The 18,708-nt window shown below is 38.1% G+C and overlaps 1 protein-coding gene across 6 annotated transcripts in view; it reads left to right on the plus strand.

Annotated features, from left to right (window-relative positions):
* HMCN1 (hemicentin 1) overlaps positions 1-18,708 on the plus strand; it is a 190,942-nt gene that overhangs the window by 104,499 nt on the left and 67,735 nt on the right. For all 6 annotated transcript variants that reach the window (XM_061452120.1, XM_061452119.1, XM_061452121.1 and 3 more), the window contains 11 exons: positions 947-1,055; positions 1,689-1,858; positions 2,072-2,226; positions 2,997-3,120; positions 4,439-4,540; positions 6,671-6,847; positions 9,260-9,414; positions 10,182-10,305; positions 14,834-15,009; positions 15,314-15,410; positions 17,492-17,614. In XM_061452120.1, coding sequence (XP_061308104.1) covers positions 947-1,055; positions 1,689-1,858; positions 2,072-2,226; positions 2,997-3,120; positions 4,439-4,540; positions 6,671-6,847; positions 9,260-9,414; positions 10,182-10,305; positions 14,834-15,009; positions 15,314-15,410; positions 17,492-17,614 — 1,512 coding nt within the window. The remainder of the gene's footprint in view (positions 1-946; positions 1,056-1,688; positions 1,859-2,071; positions 2,227-2,996; positions 3,121-4,438; positions 4,541-6,670; positions 6,848-9,259; positions 9,415-10,181; positions 10,306-14,833; positions 15,010-15,313; positions 15,411-17,491; positions 17,615-18,708) is intronic.

Below are 18,708 nucleotides of genomic sequence, written 5' to 3' on the forward strand. Positions count from 1 at the left end.
GTTTTTTTTTTTTTGCTCCTTTAACAAATGTGCCTGTCAGCAGTCCCTTCTGTATGTCTCTAGGTAAATGAATTGTACAAATATTAATCATATTCTGTGACATGGAAGGGTTTATTTAAGAGCTTGAGTTTTAGGCTTTGAACTGCTGTCATGAAGAACATTACATACTATTGCATGCAGATGTAGAACATCTATTCTGCTGCTTGAATTATATCTCAGTGGTCTTGCAGGACAGTGAAAGAGCTGAGAGGAGCTGTATGGCAGTGCTTCCTCCTCAGCCCACCCACTCATGCAAGTGAATGAGATAAGGTGAAGAGGGCATGAAAGAGGGTCTTCTGCACCCTTATTTTCTCATTCTGCTGACAAAGGGTGCTAAAAGTCTCTTGTTGTCATCCTGTCCCCTGTCACACCCCCCCCCCCCCTTCCCATTCACAAGGTTGTTCTGACAGACCCTGGAAAAAAAACAAAGAAACAAGAAAAAAGTATTAGAAGAGTGAATTGAAGCTGCACAATATCATTGGGTAGATGGTTTCCTTCAAAAAGGAGCAGTGGTTCTTAATGATCTACAAATCAGTGCATGCCCAAAGTGAGATAGATTTACAGATTATTTTGGTTTTAGCATTATTATTTGAGATAGACTTTAATGGTTTTAAGATGTAAGAGTGTAGATTTAGATTAGATACAAGGAAGAAATTCTTTACTGCGATGGTGGTGAGATATTGGAGCAGGTTGCTCAGAGAGGTTGTGGCTGCCTCATGCCTGGAAATGTTCAAGGCTAAATCGGGCAGGGCTTTGAGTAGCTTGGTCTAGTGGATGGTATCCCTGCCCATGGCGGGGGGGTGAAAATAGTTGATCTTTAAGGTCCCTTCCAGCCCAAACTATTTTATGATTCTATGGTATTTCTGATCCTTAAATGTTGGCTCTGATGGATTTTTCTCTCTTACAGTCCCGCCGTTTGTGGAAGGTGGGGATGAGGTCTTGGACTACATTGTGGTTCTCTATAGCCCATTGGAATTAGATTGTTCAGCAACAGGGACGCCCTTACCAACTATCACGTAAGGAGGTTGACAACAGAAAAAAGAACCACACACACACACAAAAAACAAACCCAAACACCCCCCCCCCCCAAAAAAAAAAGCTAGTTGATTAGGTGAGCTTGGAGGTAGTCTTTATGAACTGTCAGTGTTGTTTAGTGATAACTAATGCGTGGAGGACAAACTCCTGGCTCCACTAAAGACAGCATCAGAAACACACATGGCAGGATCAGGATTTTATTTTAAAGTAGTTTGGTATGTTGTGCCAATATGCACATCCTGGAAATTAGGATAGATAACGAGATCTGACAAAACTCTTATTCCCTTGCTAATGCAACAGTGCACTTCTCATCAGCTACCAGCGATTGTTTTTGCTTTGGAGATTTCTGCCTGCCTCTGTTGGTGGTAGCTGCTTTCACTACTGCTTCCTACCTGTCACCTTTCTGGTTTCTTCAGCGCATGTTCCCCTATTCTCCCTACTTCTGATAAACCATTGTGGTCTGTGGCATTCAGAAAAGCAGAATGCTACCTGACATCTCCAAACCTTCCCAGAAATGCAGAGTTACTGAGACATTCTGTTTAATAGAATTGTAGATATTTTAGTAGTGCTGTTGATCGTACTTTCATAGAAATCTGAGACTTTATTTTTGTTAGGTGGTTGAGAGATGGCCAACCAGTTGAAGAGGGATCTGGACACAAGATCTTTTTAAATGGACAAAAACTTCTCATCTCTCGAGCTCAAGTGTCAGACGCTGGCCGCTATAAATGTGTGGCTGCAAATAAGGCAGGAGAACATGAAAAGGAATTTGACGTTACTGTGCATGGTAGGTTACTTGAGAGGAGGAGAAGTAGCAGACTGTCTATATTTTATATTGCTAACAAGAAGGTGCTCAAATTTTCTGTAAACGTCTATTTATTTATGATGAGAGTAGGCAAAATAGAAGTAGAGCTGATTTTACCTGTGGGATATTGCTTCTACATATTTAAATGCATATGTTCAAATGATACTTCATTTATGTTTCTGGTGCTTCTTGCAGTTCCTCCAACTATCAAATCAGCTGGGACTTCTGAGAGAGCTGTTGTGATATACAAGCCTGTGACGCTGCAGTGCATAGCCAATGGTATTCCTAGCCCTTCCATAACTTGGTTAAAAGATGGTCAACCAGTAAACACAGCCAGAGGAAATATAAGAGTAAGCACCACTCTTTTATGGGATCCAAACCATGAAAGACAGTTACAATAAATTATACATGTTAGTGCTTCTTTTCCTTTTGCTTCCCTCATGCTGTAATATAAAGATGTCAAAGATCAATCCTGGATAGCAGTGGGCTTTTTACCTGTGTAGGACAGTATCTCAGATTGAATAGCAGTGTTCAGTAGACTGAATCCCATCAGAAGAGTCCATGACTGTAAATTCGTCATCTGGTTTCTTTTAGTTGTACTTTAACCTTCAAGATACTGTTGTTTGCCAGTTACAAAGTGACTCTACCTACTTGTCACTGTGAGGCAGGATTAGATAAGTTTTTCTATAAACACTGCCATTGCAGCACCTACCTGTAAGTTCTCTTCTCACCAATTTTCCGACTTTCAATGAACTTCCCAGTGCTTGCATGCTTTAGGGTTGAGTGCTTGTAATGGCTTTGATTTACTTCAGGCTGGAGCAGTTTTTGATATCTTGCCAACAGCATCTCTCTCTGCCTGCAGTCTTCTCTTCACTTTGCTTGCCTGTCCCTCTACCATCTAGGTTTCCTTACAGCTGTGCAGCTAATAATACTGATGTCCCAGGAGCACTGAAGTCTCTTTGAACTACCAGGACACCTCTTGCATGAATAACCTAGCCCAAGGTTAGAAGAAAGATGAGACTGGCTGTATTCAGCGTAAACACCTGCTTTGTTATTATGCTTATTGGCTCTGCCTGGGATTGGTGTGTAAAGAGGTTCCCTGCTCTCTGTTTTGGTACAGCTGGAGTCTTCAGGCCGTATTCTGCAAGTTGTCAAGGCCCTGCTTGAAGATGCTGGCCGATACACTTGTGTGGCAACAAATGCTGCGGGAGAAGCCCAACAGCACGTTCGGCTTCACGTGCATGGTAATGTTTCTGCCTTCAGTTAGAAGCTAAATGTGGCTGTTTAAGGTAGCTTTTTTACATCTGTATTCCCTTATATTTTAAGCTCTCTGGCATTTTAGTTGTCTCTGCATATCTATCTTTCAGTTTTCTTTCTTTGTCCCACCGCATTAGTAAGAAGTGAGGACAAAAGCTGTCTTTCTTAGGATTTGGCCTTTCTTCTGAATGCCTTCCCAGTTAACTCCTCTGTTCAGAGGTACCCCAAGAAGCCAAACACATTGCCAGTAACCCACCACTCAGAAGGTAGATGCATTCTGAATTAAGATATGACATGCCACTGTTGGTATTATTCATTTGACTGTAAGTCTTCCTAGGATAATGGTATTCGCCATCACATTGCAATGGGGAAATTTTACAGGAATGACTTTTCTGAGAAAAAAACATTCTTTTAAGAGAGTTTGGGTTTTGTTTTTTTCCAGACTGCTTAAAAGGAATTTTATTCTGCAGCTAAAAAAAAATAGTATCAGGAAAACTTGAGGTGTTGTTTGCATGTGAATTGCATATGAATTTAATAAACGCTTTCACCATGATTTTTGTATATTTGCCTCCAAACTGGGCACAAAGCATGTATATTCTCGATGTGACCCAGTGCTCTAAGGAGGTTCAGGAATACTCAGGAGATGGGAGAATGGACTGTGGCAAAATGCTCGTGATGAGTATGATTGTGTTGACTGTAATTGTCAAACTGCCTCAGTAACTGGAAAATATTCAACTGAAATGAAGAGAGTGCAGTATCTCCATGGATGAGACTTAGAGAAAACACTCCCATCTTATTCTATGGTATAAAATCATAGTTAATTTTAGTTTAAGTCCCATGCTCCTAAATACCTCTTTTGCTCTCAGCCTTCATGTTCAAAGTGTCATTATTGGGTGTTTCTGTCATGTTTCAAATGTAGAAACTTTAGTAAAGAGTCTTGCTTTGTAAAAGCCGTCTGCAATATTCTGTTTAATGTTACCAGTCCAATTGAGATGAGCTTGCCACATTAGAAAAATTACTGTACAGCTTTGTGCACCCATTCCTGCAAGTCCATTTTAAGTGTTATTTTTCCTGAAAAAAAGAAATAAAATTAGTGTATTGTTAACACTAATGAAGTTATGTAATTAGAGAGTAGTCCTAATTTAAAGATGAGCTTTTTTGAGAAAATCCTTTGTCATCCAGCAGTTGAAGCTTATGCAGTTCACTGCCCAAAGTTTCTCAGAGAGCAGATTACTTTTGAGATCAGATGTTTTGCTAGCTGGGTGGCTGAATTAATGAAAATCTGATGCCTTTGTCTTTCCCCAGAACCACCCAGTCTGGAAGATGCAGGGAAAATGTTAAATGAAACAGTTGTGGTGAATAATCCAATCCATCTTGAATGCAGAGCATCTGGGAACCCTCTGCCAGGTATGCACATGCACATTTAAGAACATGAAACATATCTGATAAAAGGTTTTCACTTTTATCTGTCCTTTGAAAAAAATGGATATTCTGAACATGAAGTTAATTCTGTGGCATTTAAGCTAGCTAGAAACTATTAAACACTATGCATAATAGAAAATGTTAATATATCAATAGATGTGGAGTAAATATTGAGAAAATTAGTAATTCCCAACGTTTTTAACTAAACAGGTGAGAAACAGAAGGGTAATCCGCTCCCTTGTGTACAGTGATGGCCTGTCTATAGGCAAGAGTACTGTTAGATTTCTCCTAAATTAGCTTTAAACACACCCACTCTCTCCTCCTGTCAGGTCAATAATTTATATTGTAGGGCAGACTTAAACAATACCTTGTGGATTGAGTGTGCCTCAAGTGTGGCCATGTCTGAGACCTTATCTCAAGTCTATTGATATTAATAGGAGGCTTTTTGTCTGAGTCCCTTGCATGTGAAAATGAGTAAGTTTTCTTTGTGTGTACAGTGTTTTCTTTGGCTTGCACTGATGATAAACTACACTTATGAATTTGTGGGTCCCTCTCAAATTTAAGCCAAGATTACACCATGTTTTTTCTCACACTTTCCTGGAGTTACGATTTTTTTTTTTTTTTTTTTCAAGTTTCCTTTAGAAATCATATATATTTACCCAAGTGAGAGCTCAGGGAGTTTGGCTTCTGTTTAGACTGATGAATATGTTTATTTTTTTCTGAACTGGAAAGCATATGAAATAGTCTCTATTGTCTGGATTTTAGTTATCTCATTGTTGGGATTCTTTCAGTGCTGGAATTCTTGGATCAGGTCTTTCTTTACAGTTAATCTCTTTGATGGTTTTTGAGATGTGTGGAGAAAAATTTGTTTCCATCTCTATTTCAATGTGTGTTTTTTATTTCCACCTTCTTCTGATGAAATACAAAATTTCACGTTGATAGAAGAACAATTTTCTGTGTAAATTATTGTACAGCAGAACTTGGGAAATAGTGTATTATTAATAGCTTATATCTAATTTATAGCAACTTGTGCTGATGATAGTAACATTTTCAGAAGAAAAGTATTACTAAATTTCAGATGACCATACAGGTTTTCTTTTTCTACCTTTTTAAGAAAACTGTTACAAAAGCATAAGGATTTTATATCCTTTTTGCAATCTTGCCCCACCGCGTCTTTTTTTTCCTCTGCAAATTGACAATTGGTTTAGAAATGACAGTTATTTTAGAACAATTATAGTGATGCATTTCAGATAATTTATGCAATAAGAACAGTTTGGTCACCTCTTCTATGCATGATGTGATGCCACATTCTAGTGTCAAGATATTAGGTAAAAAAGTGATAGCACAACATCACAGTGAAAAAGAGAGAAGATTGTGTGCCGTCTTATTCATCAGTCAGACCGGATTACTTCTTGAATATGATTATTTTGCAAAAAATTTGTGTGTTACAGAAAATTGTTCTGTAAGTAGCAGTTTCATCTAACTGAATAGTGAAGCAATCCCAGTAAAGCATTAGTTACACATTCTACTGATGGAGGATGCCATCTTTTGGCTGAGACACAAATAAGTGCTCAGATTTTGCTGGTTATCAAGTTCCCATAAAGCACAAGTTTTCTGGTATTTGTTTTCAGTTTTTCAGCCTGCCAGTTGACCTTTTATTTGGTTGCTTGCATTTTGAGTCTGTAAACTTTCGTAGGTGGTTCAGTTCAATGTAGCAGTACTTTACAGTAAATGACGAAAAAAATATATATTATTGTGTGTTATTAAACAGCTGCTGTTGACTTTGGTATGAGTAAATCTCCTATAAATATGATATATGTGATAATTTTTTAACTTCAGAACATTTTTTCATAAATATCTGATGCACATGCATGATAATGTCAGGTTTGCTATTGAAATCTGTGGGTGTAGTCAGTAATTTGCAAAAATGTTACAAATTCCTCATTTTCTAGTTATTTTTTCTTGTTATTAATAATGATTAACATTTCTGTTGGTTTGTAAATGTTGGTGTTACGTATCTGAAAAATTTAAAGGAAAGTTCGAAGCCTATTTGGTCCTCTTGTTTTTAAAGGGAGTACTTTTGGCAGCTTTTCCATTTTTCCTTTCATTATGCAGCTATCACGTGGTACAAAGACAATCGGCCACTTACCAGTGCTGGCAGCACCACTTTTCTGAATCGAGGGCAGGTTCTGCAGATTGAGGGTGCTCAGATCTCTGACACTGGTGTTTACAAGTGTGTGGCTGTCAACACAGCAGGCACAGCTGAGTTGTTTTACAGTCTTCAGGTTCATGGTAAGTATTATAGTATTTATGAGAAACATGTACATAGATTCATAGAATCATAGAATAGTTAGAATTGGAAAGGACCTTAAGATCTTCTAGTTCCATTCTGGTTAGCAGACTTATTGTCATTCACCACACCATCATACTGAAGAGATATATAAAGGGTCAGAGGGAAGAAAATTCACTCTTCTGTTTTTCAGTTACATTAGAATATATGTTTTGTATTAGGAAAATGTGGCAAAGGATGTCAATTCTAAGAATGAGCAGAGATAACAGATTTGTGGAAGAAGTATTTATGTTATCACTTCAGCAGTTTGGAAGGCCTTGCAACTGCTGGATTTTCCTGTAGATGACTTTAAAGCTCACAGCAGACAAAGAAAGGACACAGATCAAATCATAGTCCAAGAGTCTTAAAGAAAAATGTACTGTTTAGTAAGATGAAGTGAAAGTGTGGGTGTTTGCAGACATGAGAGGCCTGATCAAAAGCCAAACTGGAGCTTTTCCACTGATTTCAGTGGCTTTTGGATGCAGCTATAATCCAAATTTTTATCTTTGATACGTGCATATGCATGTAGCTGGTTTTCCGTGGAAGTCTTCCATGCAAAACTGTGCCCGAGTCTGGCACAGTGTCCCCAGCTGAGATGCACACAGAGTATGACATTCCTATTAATTAACAAATAATGAGTTGGGCGTTATATTTTCCACAGAATTAATTATCATCACAGGAAAAACTGAGAGATCAATACATGGTCAAGGGCAATTAGCCCCACCCAGTGACTAATTTGCAGGAAATATTTAGATCTAAGGTCATTATTCTGGTTAAACTGAAAAATTAAAAATAACTTTTAAGTATATGTGTGTCTTTTTATGGGTGGCAGAATTTCAGTAGATATGTCCAGGGTTTGCTGGGGAACTGTGCAGTTACAGTCAGAACTAATTGCATCAAAGGAAGCTGAAACACCTATCCATAAACATTCTTAATTCACCTTGTGTCGTGCCCAGTTTACAATGAAGTGCTCTTTGAATTTACCATGAACAAGTTCATTATCCAAGTTACTTAAGAGTTTATGAGTTTCAGAAAACTTGATTTTTTTCCCTAATAGCGGAAGAAAGAATGATTACTAAATAGAGAACAGACTTTGAAGTGTCAAGTACCAAAAGTTATGCTGCATTTACAGAAAGTCTGCTCTGGATTTCTGGATGGCAGTTGGCATTGTGAATGAGCACCTGTGTTGTTAATTTCTGTTGTTAATAGTGTTGTGGATGCAGTAGCTGTGGTAGAAATTATCAGATGATTTCTGCATTAAAAACAATGCTTGATACTGCAGGCTAAACACTAAATGAAACTGGGCAGGCCTACTGAAGGAAGCAGGTTGAATTCCAGTTTAGTAAATTCATATGATTTCATTGTATTATTTTTTTCCACTTCCTTCTCAGTACTAAAACATTTATGGCCATTTGAGAACAATGAATGCCATTGTACCAAAATAGGGGAACTGTGTGCATGTATGTAAGGAAAAAAAAAGATGTCAAAATCACACTTTCTCTTTTCCCTGTCATTTCTGCTATTATTGGAATATATCTAAGAGTAGGTAGACTGAGTTACAGGCTGTTAGAGGTTGCTGAATGTATTAATGAATCCATTTTCAGTACAGAATTTCATATGTATGTTTTCCTCACGTAAGATATGTATTAGAAGATCACACCATTCTCATCTCTTTCTAGGAGTAAGAAGTTTTGTGCTGATACTGACTCTAAAGCCTTATTACTAAGTTGTTAGTGATAGGAGCAAATTAAATTGTTTTGATTCTCCTGATAAATGAAACATCTCTCTTTTTAAGTACTTCTTGCCTCCCTTTTTGACATAGCTCTGAAAAATTTGCTAGACTGTATGCCTATAGTAAGTGTTTTGAGGTGTTCCATTAAGATGGTTTTTATCATCAGACAGGCAGATGTTATGCAGTCTAATCTGGTAAATGTTCACGTATGCTCTGCAAGGCCAATCTATTACGTATTTGATTTATGCAGTTCATATAGTAAACTTCTTTCCTCAATCCCCACCACTCTTAATGCTTTTCACAAGGTCTAAATGGAATATTATAAGAGATTGAGGGAATATTTTCTGGTTTATGTTGTGGTTCCTGAGTTTCACAGCTGTATTCTGTGCTGTGGGCCCAGTCCTTCTTACCTTGCTTACAGTAGTTTTGTTGAAGCTATCTAACTTCTTATGTGAGGAAAGAGCAGGTTTTGGCACAGAGCAAACAAATGACAGGAATTCACTAGTAACATGAGAAATCATTTCAACACCATAGTTCTTTGCAGAAAGAGAGATACTGTACAAAAATAAGAAGTCTGTTTAATCTCATAGCGTTTTATGCTCTTCTGTAGCTGTTACAGCTTTGTATTCTTCTTTTTTTTCAGCCCCACCATCAATCTCTGGCAGCAGCGATAATATGGTGACAGTGGTGGTTAATAATCTAGTGCGACTGGAGTGTGAAGCGAGAGGCATCCCTGCACCTATTTTGACATGGCTAAAAGATGGTAGCCCTGTTTCCAGCTTTAGTGATGGACTTCAGGTACTAAGTTCAAACCCTGCTACCTATGCTGTTTCCTGTTGTGGTAGGAGACTTTTAAGCTGGTGCAGTTTAATGAAACAGTAAATAACAGGATTTGGAATGACAGTATGGGGCCTTTTGCTCTGGGTTATTGGTGCAGGTTTAGCCCCAGTGATTACTGTGTGAAGTGGAAGAAGGAGATATGTTGAAAAAAGGTGTGCATTTCAGCTGATTTTTTGTATTAAGAGTTTGCATCAACAAATTTTTCACTTCCTGGCAAGAAGAGGAAATTGGACCACATTCCTATGCTGAAGAAATCCACAGAGCTCAAGATCATGTAATATCTAATTACACAAAATAGTAATTCAGAAAACAAAAGACCAACCACTAATATAAGGAGATATTTCAGAGTTAAAATGAGAAGGCATGGTTGCTTTTTGAAAGCTAATTTGATCTAATTTTGATCTGAAAGGAAAATGGGGAATATTGTGCACAGACAAAAGATGTGACAGAACGTTTGAAACTGCTAAGAGGGAGGAATGTCCAGATCTTACAAAGAGGGTGAACGCCTAGAGTTCCCTACTGACTTGCATGAAGTTAGACTTCCACTTGTGCTGATCTCAATCAAAAGGGAACAACAGAGTGCATAGATGAGTGTAAGAAAGAGAGAGATGGTGGGAAGCTGTGGCAAAACAAGTAACTTAATTTTTAAATGAAACCTGATAGTTCTCTCTATTTGTGTTTTACATAGAGGCATGTATTCTGAATGTGTCATGCTTTTATTGCAGGTTCTGTCTGGGGGGCGAGTCCTGGCTTTGACTAGGGCTCAGATTAGTGACACAGGAAAATACACTTGTGTTGCAGTCAATGCTGCAGGCGAGAGCCAAAGAGATATTGATCTCAGAGTTTACGGTGAGATTTTCTGACTAATCTCTATTGTTTTTTTGGTCATGAGAACTGTTTCTGGATCTTTAATTAAACACACTGTGGCCCAGACCTTTAGCAACATTGAATAAAAATGGTTCCAACCCATAATGGAAGGCAAAGGAGCTGTGTGTATGTGTGTAAGTATATACGTGCACACACATCCACATACATTAAAGTATGTAATTATATTCTTCTATGTACCCTTGAAGAAATGTAGCTCAACAGTGAATGTGTAAGTTCAGAACATAAAGTTTCATTTATAAATGATAGGAGAAAATATGTGTTTCTGTAAAAAAAAAAAAAACATGTAGATGCCATGGGCAAAAGGTTTTATTTGGGCTATAGTTCAGTTGTCTTTATGGAACCCGAATGAGTCAATGTGAGTTTGCCATACAGTTCTCCAGTTTCCATTCCATTTTCAAGCTTTGCTATGCCTGCCTATATGGTGGTGACTTTTTTGGTGCTAATAGTGATACCGTATTGCACGGTACTGAGCCAAGCCAGCCAACTTTGTCTCTTTCAAGTAGCAGGAAATATATCTCTTTTTGTATCTTGTCAGTTTTCCAAATTATGTCAACAAGTTAATTCTAAAATCTTTTGCTTGAACTCATGTAAATTAATCCTTCCTTCTGATTTCTTGTACGTTTTATGAGCTTCTTCCTGATTTTTTGTAATTTGTAAGAGATGTCATCTCATATTGCATTCTTAGAGATTATTGGTGATGTGCAGTTACCAAAGCATGACATACAGCCAGGAGGAATGCCAAGGAGTTTGGCTGTAGGAAGCTTTAAGTTTCCTTGGACAGATCAGTGGTTTTGCACACCAGTGAAATGAAGATGAGCAATGATCTTCCATTTGTCTTAGAAATCTTATGGTTTCAGCTGTGGAGAGAAGATTTTGTCGTTGAAGAACCTTTGTGGTTTTGCTTCTGCTTTCAGTAGGTCGTTGGAGAGAGAACTGGTTTTGCTCTGCCAATCTCTAACTAGCTTTATAGTAATCCTAAACAGAACTCTGGAAAATCTTGTGAGAAAAGCTAGAAGTTTTGACTGTTTCTAAGGTGACAGATGGCCAGGTTATTTGTTTCAAGTTTGACTTTCAGAATTGGTGTCCTTCTAAAAGCGTAGTGGTTAGGATACTTGTGTCTTGAGTCATGGCTACTTTTGTGTCTGCAAGGGGCAGCTCAGAAAGCCAGAACTCTGGCATAGCAAATGAGCTCAAGGTTAACATAGGCTGGAACAAGGAATATCAAGGGTCCTTCTGGAGTTTTGTGTGTACGTACACATGGCCACACAAGTGGCATGAATATATTTATTATTTCTCTCTTATTTTCTGGAACTTCTGTCTGTTTTAGCTAGGAAGAAATTTAAGTTAGTTAGAAATCATGTATGGTTAAAATTACTGTTGTCTAAGAAGCTGGCCAGGGTTGAGCTCAGCTGCAAGGCCATCTTGAGTGAGGCTGTCACCAAAAATTAGTATTGCTCTTAGGACTTGCCTCATATGGGTAATCTAATTAAGAAGTTACAGAAAGAAAATAATCTGGAGTGCAGATAGAGCTGAAATGGCTAGAAATGTGCATTGACCTGAGCAAGTCTAGGGGTTGGAACAGTCTGGGTAACATATAGTTACCATGAGCATAATTAGATTACTTTTAAACCCTGTTCCTTCAGAGACAGATGCTTTAGTGTCTGTCTGTCTCTGTTTCATAAACTCAGTTTCATTTTGAACACATTTTATTTCATTTAGCTGAGAGGAAAGCAATTGGTGGAAAAGCATTTGGAAATAAATTTGCCTTCTGCAGTAATGGATCAGCTTCCAATTTTCAATTTCACAACACTTGCAAAGCATTTAGATATTTGTGAATTCTACAAAGAAAGCAAGATAAACAGATTTTTTTTCAGTTACTGTATTTCTTATCCACAGGGACCAGACTTTTCCCTAAAGTATTTCCAAACTGTGAAATCAGCTGCTCTGCTTAGTACTTCCTGTGCAAGAAAAACAAAGCTTTATTGTTAAGGTTATTTTTCAGGACTTCTTGAGAACTGTATTGCTGGTTTACTGAAAACCACTTTGAGACATTTTATAACCTTACATGTACTAATTAATTCAGTATATTTTTGTTCAGCGTGAAACCCAGAGTATTTCTCACAGACAGTTCCACTTCTTTCCTTCTTCTTGCCTCATATTTGGTGCAATCAGACAATCGATTTCTGGGGTAATGGATTGCAAAACTAAAAAGCAAAAGAAATGTGACAATAAAGGTTCTTATATTTGTCCCTAGTCAACTTTTTTTGGCCAAACTGAACAATCTTAGAACACAAAAAAGCATTAAGATCCCGCTGGATACACGTAACCAAAGTAATTATTGCTAGGAGTGCTGCTTTTATTTTGGAAATATTTGAGTCGCTAATCTAATGTTGCCTTAGCGTCAAGAGTTTACAATGAACATGTTTTCTGGTTTTGAATGATAAGAAGGGAAAGAGTATCCTTATGGATTCTTTCAAGGATTTAAGAATATACATGTCATTAAGGGCATGAACAGGAATTCTCTTCTGGATTGCTTGAGCAGCCCAGTGAAATCACTTCTGCTCTCTGCAGTTTGATGTAGTCACCTGTGTTAGCAATGCAAACAAAGGGACCTGAATTCTTGTGGTGTGCATTACAAGTGCTTCCAAGTTCTGTCCCACTGGCTCATCAGATCTAGGAGAGGAAACCTCTGGTAAAGAGCTGGTGGTGTGCAGTAGCAGTGCTGGGCGTGATAGTCTACACTACTCTTGTTATTTTCAGCATGTATTGGACACCAAAATACCTAAAACCACTTAATGTGGAATATTTTCTAAACAGCTCAAAGCTGCCTGAGGAGTACCCTCAGAAAATTTCCTGACCAATGGTATAGTGAGTCATTTTGAAAGGACATTCTGGTCAGCCATGGATGCTGATACAAAACCACAAACAGCAAGCAGTTTTTGGTCTTAAAGTTTTTTTATTTAAGATCACCTTGCCAGTCTAACATTTCCTCCCTGTTATTTTTTATGCCAGCTGTCGTGGTTTAAGCCCAGCCAGTAACTGAGAACCACACAGCAGCAGGCTCACTCTGCTCCCTTTTATCTCCCCCTGCTCCTGGAGGGATGGGATGAGAATCGAAAGAATGTAAGTCACATGGGTTGAGATAAGAACAGTCCAGTAGCTAAGGTACAATACAAAACCACTACTGCTACCACCAGTAACAATGATGATAAGGGTGGAGAATACAATTGCTCACCACTCAGCCCGACCCCAGCAGCGATCTGGGCCTTCCGGGTGATTCCCCCCAGTTTACATACTAGGCATGATGTGCTGTGGTACGGAATACCCCTTTGGCTAGTTTGGGTCAGGTGTCCTGTCTCTGCTTCCTCCTGGCTTCTTGTGCTGTTCTTCACTGGCAGAGCCTGAGACTGAAAAGTCCTTGATGGGAGTAAACATTACTTAGCAACAACTAAAACCATCAGTGTGTTATCAGCACTGTTCTCAGGCTAAAGTTGAAAACACAGCACTGCACCAGCTACTAAGAAGGAGAAAAATGAGTGATGCAGCAGAAACCAGGACACCAGCCATGAACACTTTCCCCACGGAAAATTGCTGACTTGCTGGCTTGCTGTGTTTCAAGGTTTAGTTCTCAGTTGCTTTGTTTTTCTCATGGTGGAAACAAATGATTTTTTAAATGGTAGGAGGAAGTTTTCTTAGATCTTGACACTGTTCAAAAACAGCTACTGGGCTTTGATTTAGACATCCAGAAGGATTTTTTCTTCTACACAGAAAACTTTCATTCAAAAAGCTGGTTTTTTTTTTCTTGCCCATAATTTGGAAATGACAGTACAAATCTAAACACAGTCCTTGGTGCCTATTATTGCAATGATTAACTGGCAGGTCCCACACAAAACAGATAGACAATAAAGTAATTGTAGATTATGACTTGATGGTTAAGTCATTAACTCATTCATTTGGCTTCAACCATTAAGTTCTCCTTCTGTCTTCTTCATTTGGCATTCCTGAAAAAAATCTTTCTTAAAGTCAGAGTTCTCCTTGAAGCCATGCATCCACCTTCACACTCTTTGGAACAGTTTAAAACATTTTTCATCTTCAGAGCCTGCTTATTATCTTCTGAGCCTTTTCACACATCAGATTTTTTTCTTTCTAGGAGGAATGTATTTCCCCCATTATTTATATGCAGGTGATTTTCCTTTCTAGTTGTATTTGAAGTATTATTTGCCCAGTCTTGACTTACTATCTACATGATTTCTCTGTAGCTGATATCTCACTAGCATATATCTTCTGTAGAGGATATTCTGTAAAAGATTAAAAAAAAAAAAATATTATTCTGGTGCTTTTTGTGATGTAAAGGAGACTTAAGTTGTATGTCAGAAAGGTGGTAACTGTCGTTTTATTTTTGTTACATGAAAACTTTGAACTCTGGTCTATATTTACTTTGGGAAATCTGCAATGCCCAAAGGTCCTTTGTTTTGATTTATTGCTGTAGTTCCACCAAACATCATGGGAGAGGAACAAAATGTCTCAGTGCTCATCAGCCAAACAGTGGAGCTGCTCTGCCAGAGCAATGCTATTCCCCCACCTGTGCTGACTTGGCTCAAAGATGGACAACCCTTGCTGAAGAAGCCAGGTCTTAGCATCTCCGAAGATGGAAGTATACTGAAGGTAAGCTGGGCTGTCAGGCTCTGGTGGCAATTGTTTTCTGGGGATTTGTACCCCCCACCAAGGCACTAGGTACCCATTAGAGTTTGGATAGCATTAGGCCCTCTGGTGCAGGAATAGTAGATGAGAGCTGAGGGAGGTCATAGGCACCTGGATGTTTGTGTACAGGTTTTGCAGAAGTAATACTGTATTATTGCTATTTTGGGAGACAGATGTAAAAATAAAAATTGAAATCTGAGCAACCTCTCCTTGCAAGTTTCGGGTATAACAATGTAAGAAGAAATCCAGGTTTTCATTTTCTTCCTAGATTGAAGGAGCTCAAATACAGGACACTGGCCGTTACACTTGTGAAGCGACAAATATTGCTGGGAAAACTGAAAAGAACTATAATGTCAATATTTGGGGTAAGATTTATTAAGCTTATTCCAGGAATGGGAACAAAGCTCAGAGTGAAATTATGATGCGAGACATTAAAATTCTCTGTAGTGCATAAACAATTGCTGAGGTTCATGCAGAAAGATGTTATCATGTTTGTTGTAGTTTAATAGTCAAAAAAAAGTGCATGCATTTTTCACATTGTTTTGGTTTGGTTCTAAATTAATACCAGCTACTTCATAGGTCTTTTTTAGGTTGGGTTTGCAATCATGGTCATAGTCTAGAATTATAACTAACTTGGTTTATATTCGTACCTCATATTTGTGCCTCTAATGCCATTTAAAGTAACCTACCAACTTTCCCCTTTTTTTAGATGCTGAAGTGTGGAAATTCAGATAAATAAAAGCTGGTTTACCTACCTTTGTTTGCTCTGCAAAGTTGTCGGTGATGAATCGTAGCTCTTTCATGAAATTTTTCTACAGCTACATGATGAATGTGACTTAGGACATTTATTTTAATAATTGATTTTGAATGCTTTTTATGCACCATCGTTTTCTCCCTGTATGCAATATAAAATGTGCCTCTTTTTGCTATTAAAACTTAATTTCTTGTTCTGAAATCACAGGACTAGAATCATCTAACAACAGGGTTTGTAACAAAAAGCTGAAATATTATTGCATCTAACAAACATCTAACAAACAGGCTTTGTAACAAAAAGCTGAAATGTTATTACAGAACTCTGTCATTATGTATTAAAAAGAAGCACTCCTGGTGTTTTAATTAGAGGTGGATATTGTAGTACCATTAAAGACCACAAAATTTTCTCATGCTAAAACATATGCCCATTTACTGCGCATGTTATCTTCAACTCTCATTTCTCCCTCCGCAGATTTGTAAGATCTGCAGGGTTGCAGGGGACATTTGCTGCTGGAGGGCTATGGATTTGTTTTTTTTAGTGCAGTAAAGCTGTTTCAGTAGGATTTTGGAGGAGGGATAATTCTTTGCTAGTTAGCAGCATTGATTAAAAAAGCTTAATAGAAACCAAAAGTTGCCTGTGAAAGTCATCTGCGGATAACTGTTTAGAATTCCCTGCTTACCATATTTTTAAGTTTCAAATCCCAGAAATGTATCCTGCTGAGGACTGGTGAGATCCTGAGAGCTAACCTTGGTTCCAGGAGCCAGCCCATGTGTTAAATATAAGAAATACCTCCACAGAGAATGGCACAAAGGTTTTGACTAGAAGCAGGACAAATAGAGGTTCGAAGCCAGTATGGTACAATAAAGCCATTTTCCGTCAGTCATTCTGAAATGCATACATCTTGTTTCTGCTAAATACAGTTTGAAGTGTTAGAAGGAAAAGCTGTCTACTCTCATGTGCATAAAAAAACCTTCTTGATAAGTCATCCACTAATCAGGTTTGCCTGTTTCAGCCTATGTTCTCCTCTGCTTTTTTTGATCTCTACCTACACTATGTTCGTCTGATAAAAATGGTTCCCCAGTTTCAAGAAGGCAATTATCCATACTGTTGTGATTGGTCTGAAGTTCTTTAATACTTTGAGAATCAGACTGAAAACAGTGGCCCATTTTGTCTGTAACTGATTGACAGCCATAGAGCTGTAGAGCAAAAGCTGGTACTCTGCTAGCATAGGGCAATTGAAGGATTAGGTTCTTAGCGCTGGATGTGGCAGCCAGTGTGTTGATACAGAAAAAATTAAAAGGAAAAACTTATGCTGAATTTTCAATGTCACTTTCCACCTAATGGTGGTACCTGTAGGTTTATTAGCTAAGGCCATGAATGAGGCAGGCTCTTAGAGTTGTAGTCAGTTTACATAACTTACAGAAACAGCTTTGTTCTGTGAAATGCAGTCAAAAGTCAGCCTGAAGCAGAACTTACGCATGTACCAGACCTCAGAGGTGGAAGGATAGATGCAGTCATTTGCAAGCATATAATTCCCCACCCGGGGTCTGATTTACATTGTCAGCAAGAGAATGCAACCCTTGTAACTGCTATAGAGCGTAATGAGACAAATTTGTATAAGAGTCATTTGAGTCTTACTGTTGGCTGATAGTTTTATTTCAAATGCTGCAATTACATGGCTTTTTTTTTCAGTGTCACCAAGTATTCATGGCTCAGATGACATCTCTCAACTGACGGTAACTGAAGGGAGCTTGATAAGCCTGATATGTGAATCTAGTGGCATTCCACCCCCCAGCCTTACCTGGAAAAAGAAAGGTGGGTAACTGTCCACTGTCCATTTTATAATGGAAATGTGATAATTCTGACCTGCCAATTTTTTCTCATGAATATTTTAGATGCTATGTTCTGAGGAGTTCAAGCACAAAAGATGTCTAAACAGTCTTGCCACTGATGATTCTCTTCTCTCTTACTGACCCCTGTTTCAATTAGGTGTCATTATCTCTAGAGGTGCGCAAGAGAGATTCCTGAGCTGATTTAAAAATGGACTGTGAAACACTTAATGCCTCTCAGTATGCTTATTTACCACAGCGTAGCAATACTTCTTTGTGGATCCCAGCTGGCAAGGCTGTGAATCACTGTGAAGTCCTCTGGTGGTGTGTGTTGAGTTGAGTCCTGTGAGCCACTGCATAATATAGATATATTCTCTGACTTGTTTTTTAAATTTGCAGCCGTGGCATACTGCCAAGTGTTGAAAATGCATCTAGTTATAGTAATTGCCTGGGGGATTTACCGAACCTTTCTCTCATCCCATCTTAATATTTAAAAGTAGTCTTCACACCTTTTTACTTTAGGGGTTAAAGTAACATTTACAAACACCTTATGAATCAGTAGACAGAAGCAGGTATTTTTAGCACCTTCTTTGAAGCATGGACACTGTTGGAGACAGGATATTAGACAAAATAAGATGTTGAACTCTTCAGGTATGGTTGTTTTTGTGTTGTTAATCAGTCTTAACCTATTAATCTATGTCTTACAGATGGCACGATTCAGTGTGGTAATTTTCATTTGTGAAAAGACCAGATTTTCATTACAAAATTATTTTAATGCATGAAATTTTCTGAGAAAATGTTGATGAAGTTCTTTTTAAACCCTGTATCTTGGAAGCAAAAAAGGCATTGTATGACACATTTTATAAAATGTACTGCAAGGCTAAAGTCTATACATTTAAATGTAAGAAAGGAAACTTATACCTGATAAAAAGTCTGGAAGAGCAGTTAGAAAGTATTACAGTTTTGAATGTTATTCAAGAGCCAGATTTTCCACCACAGTTGACATGTGGTGCACTTTTTCATAGAGAGGATTTTAACTACACAAGTGGGAAATGAAAATTCAGCTTGCAAGAATTATCA

This window comes from Pezoporus flaviventris, unplaced genomic scaffold, assembly GCF_033815535.1.
Source record: "Pezoporus flaviventris isolate CSIRO_AGI_PZ_B2104156 unplaced genomic scaffold, CSIRO_AGI_Pfla_v1 ptg000013l, whole genome shotgun sequence".
Taxonomy (NCBI): Eukaryota; Metazoa; Chordata; class Aves; order Psittaciformes; family Psittacidae; genus Pezoporus; species Pezoporus flaviventris.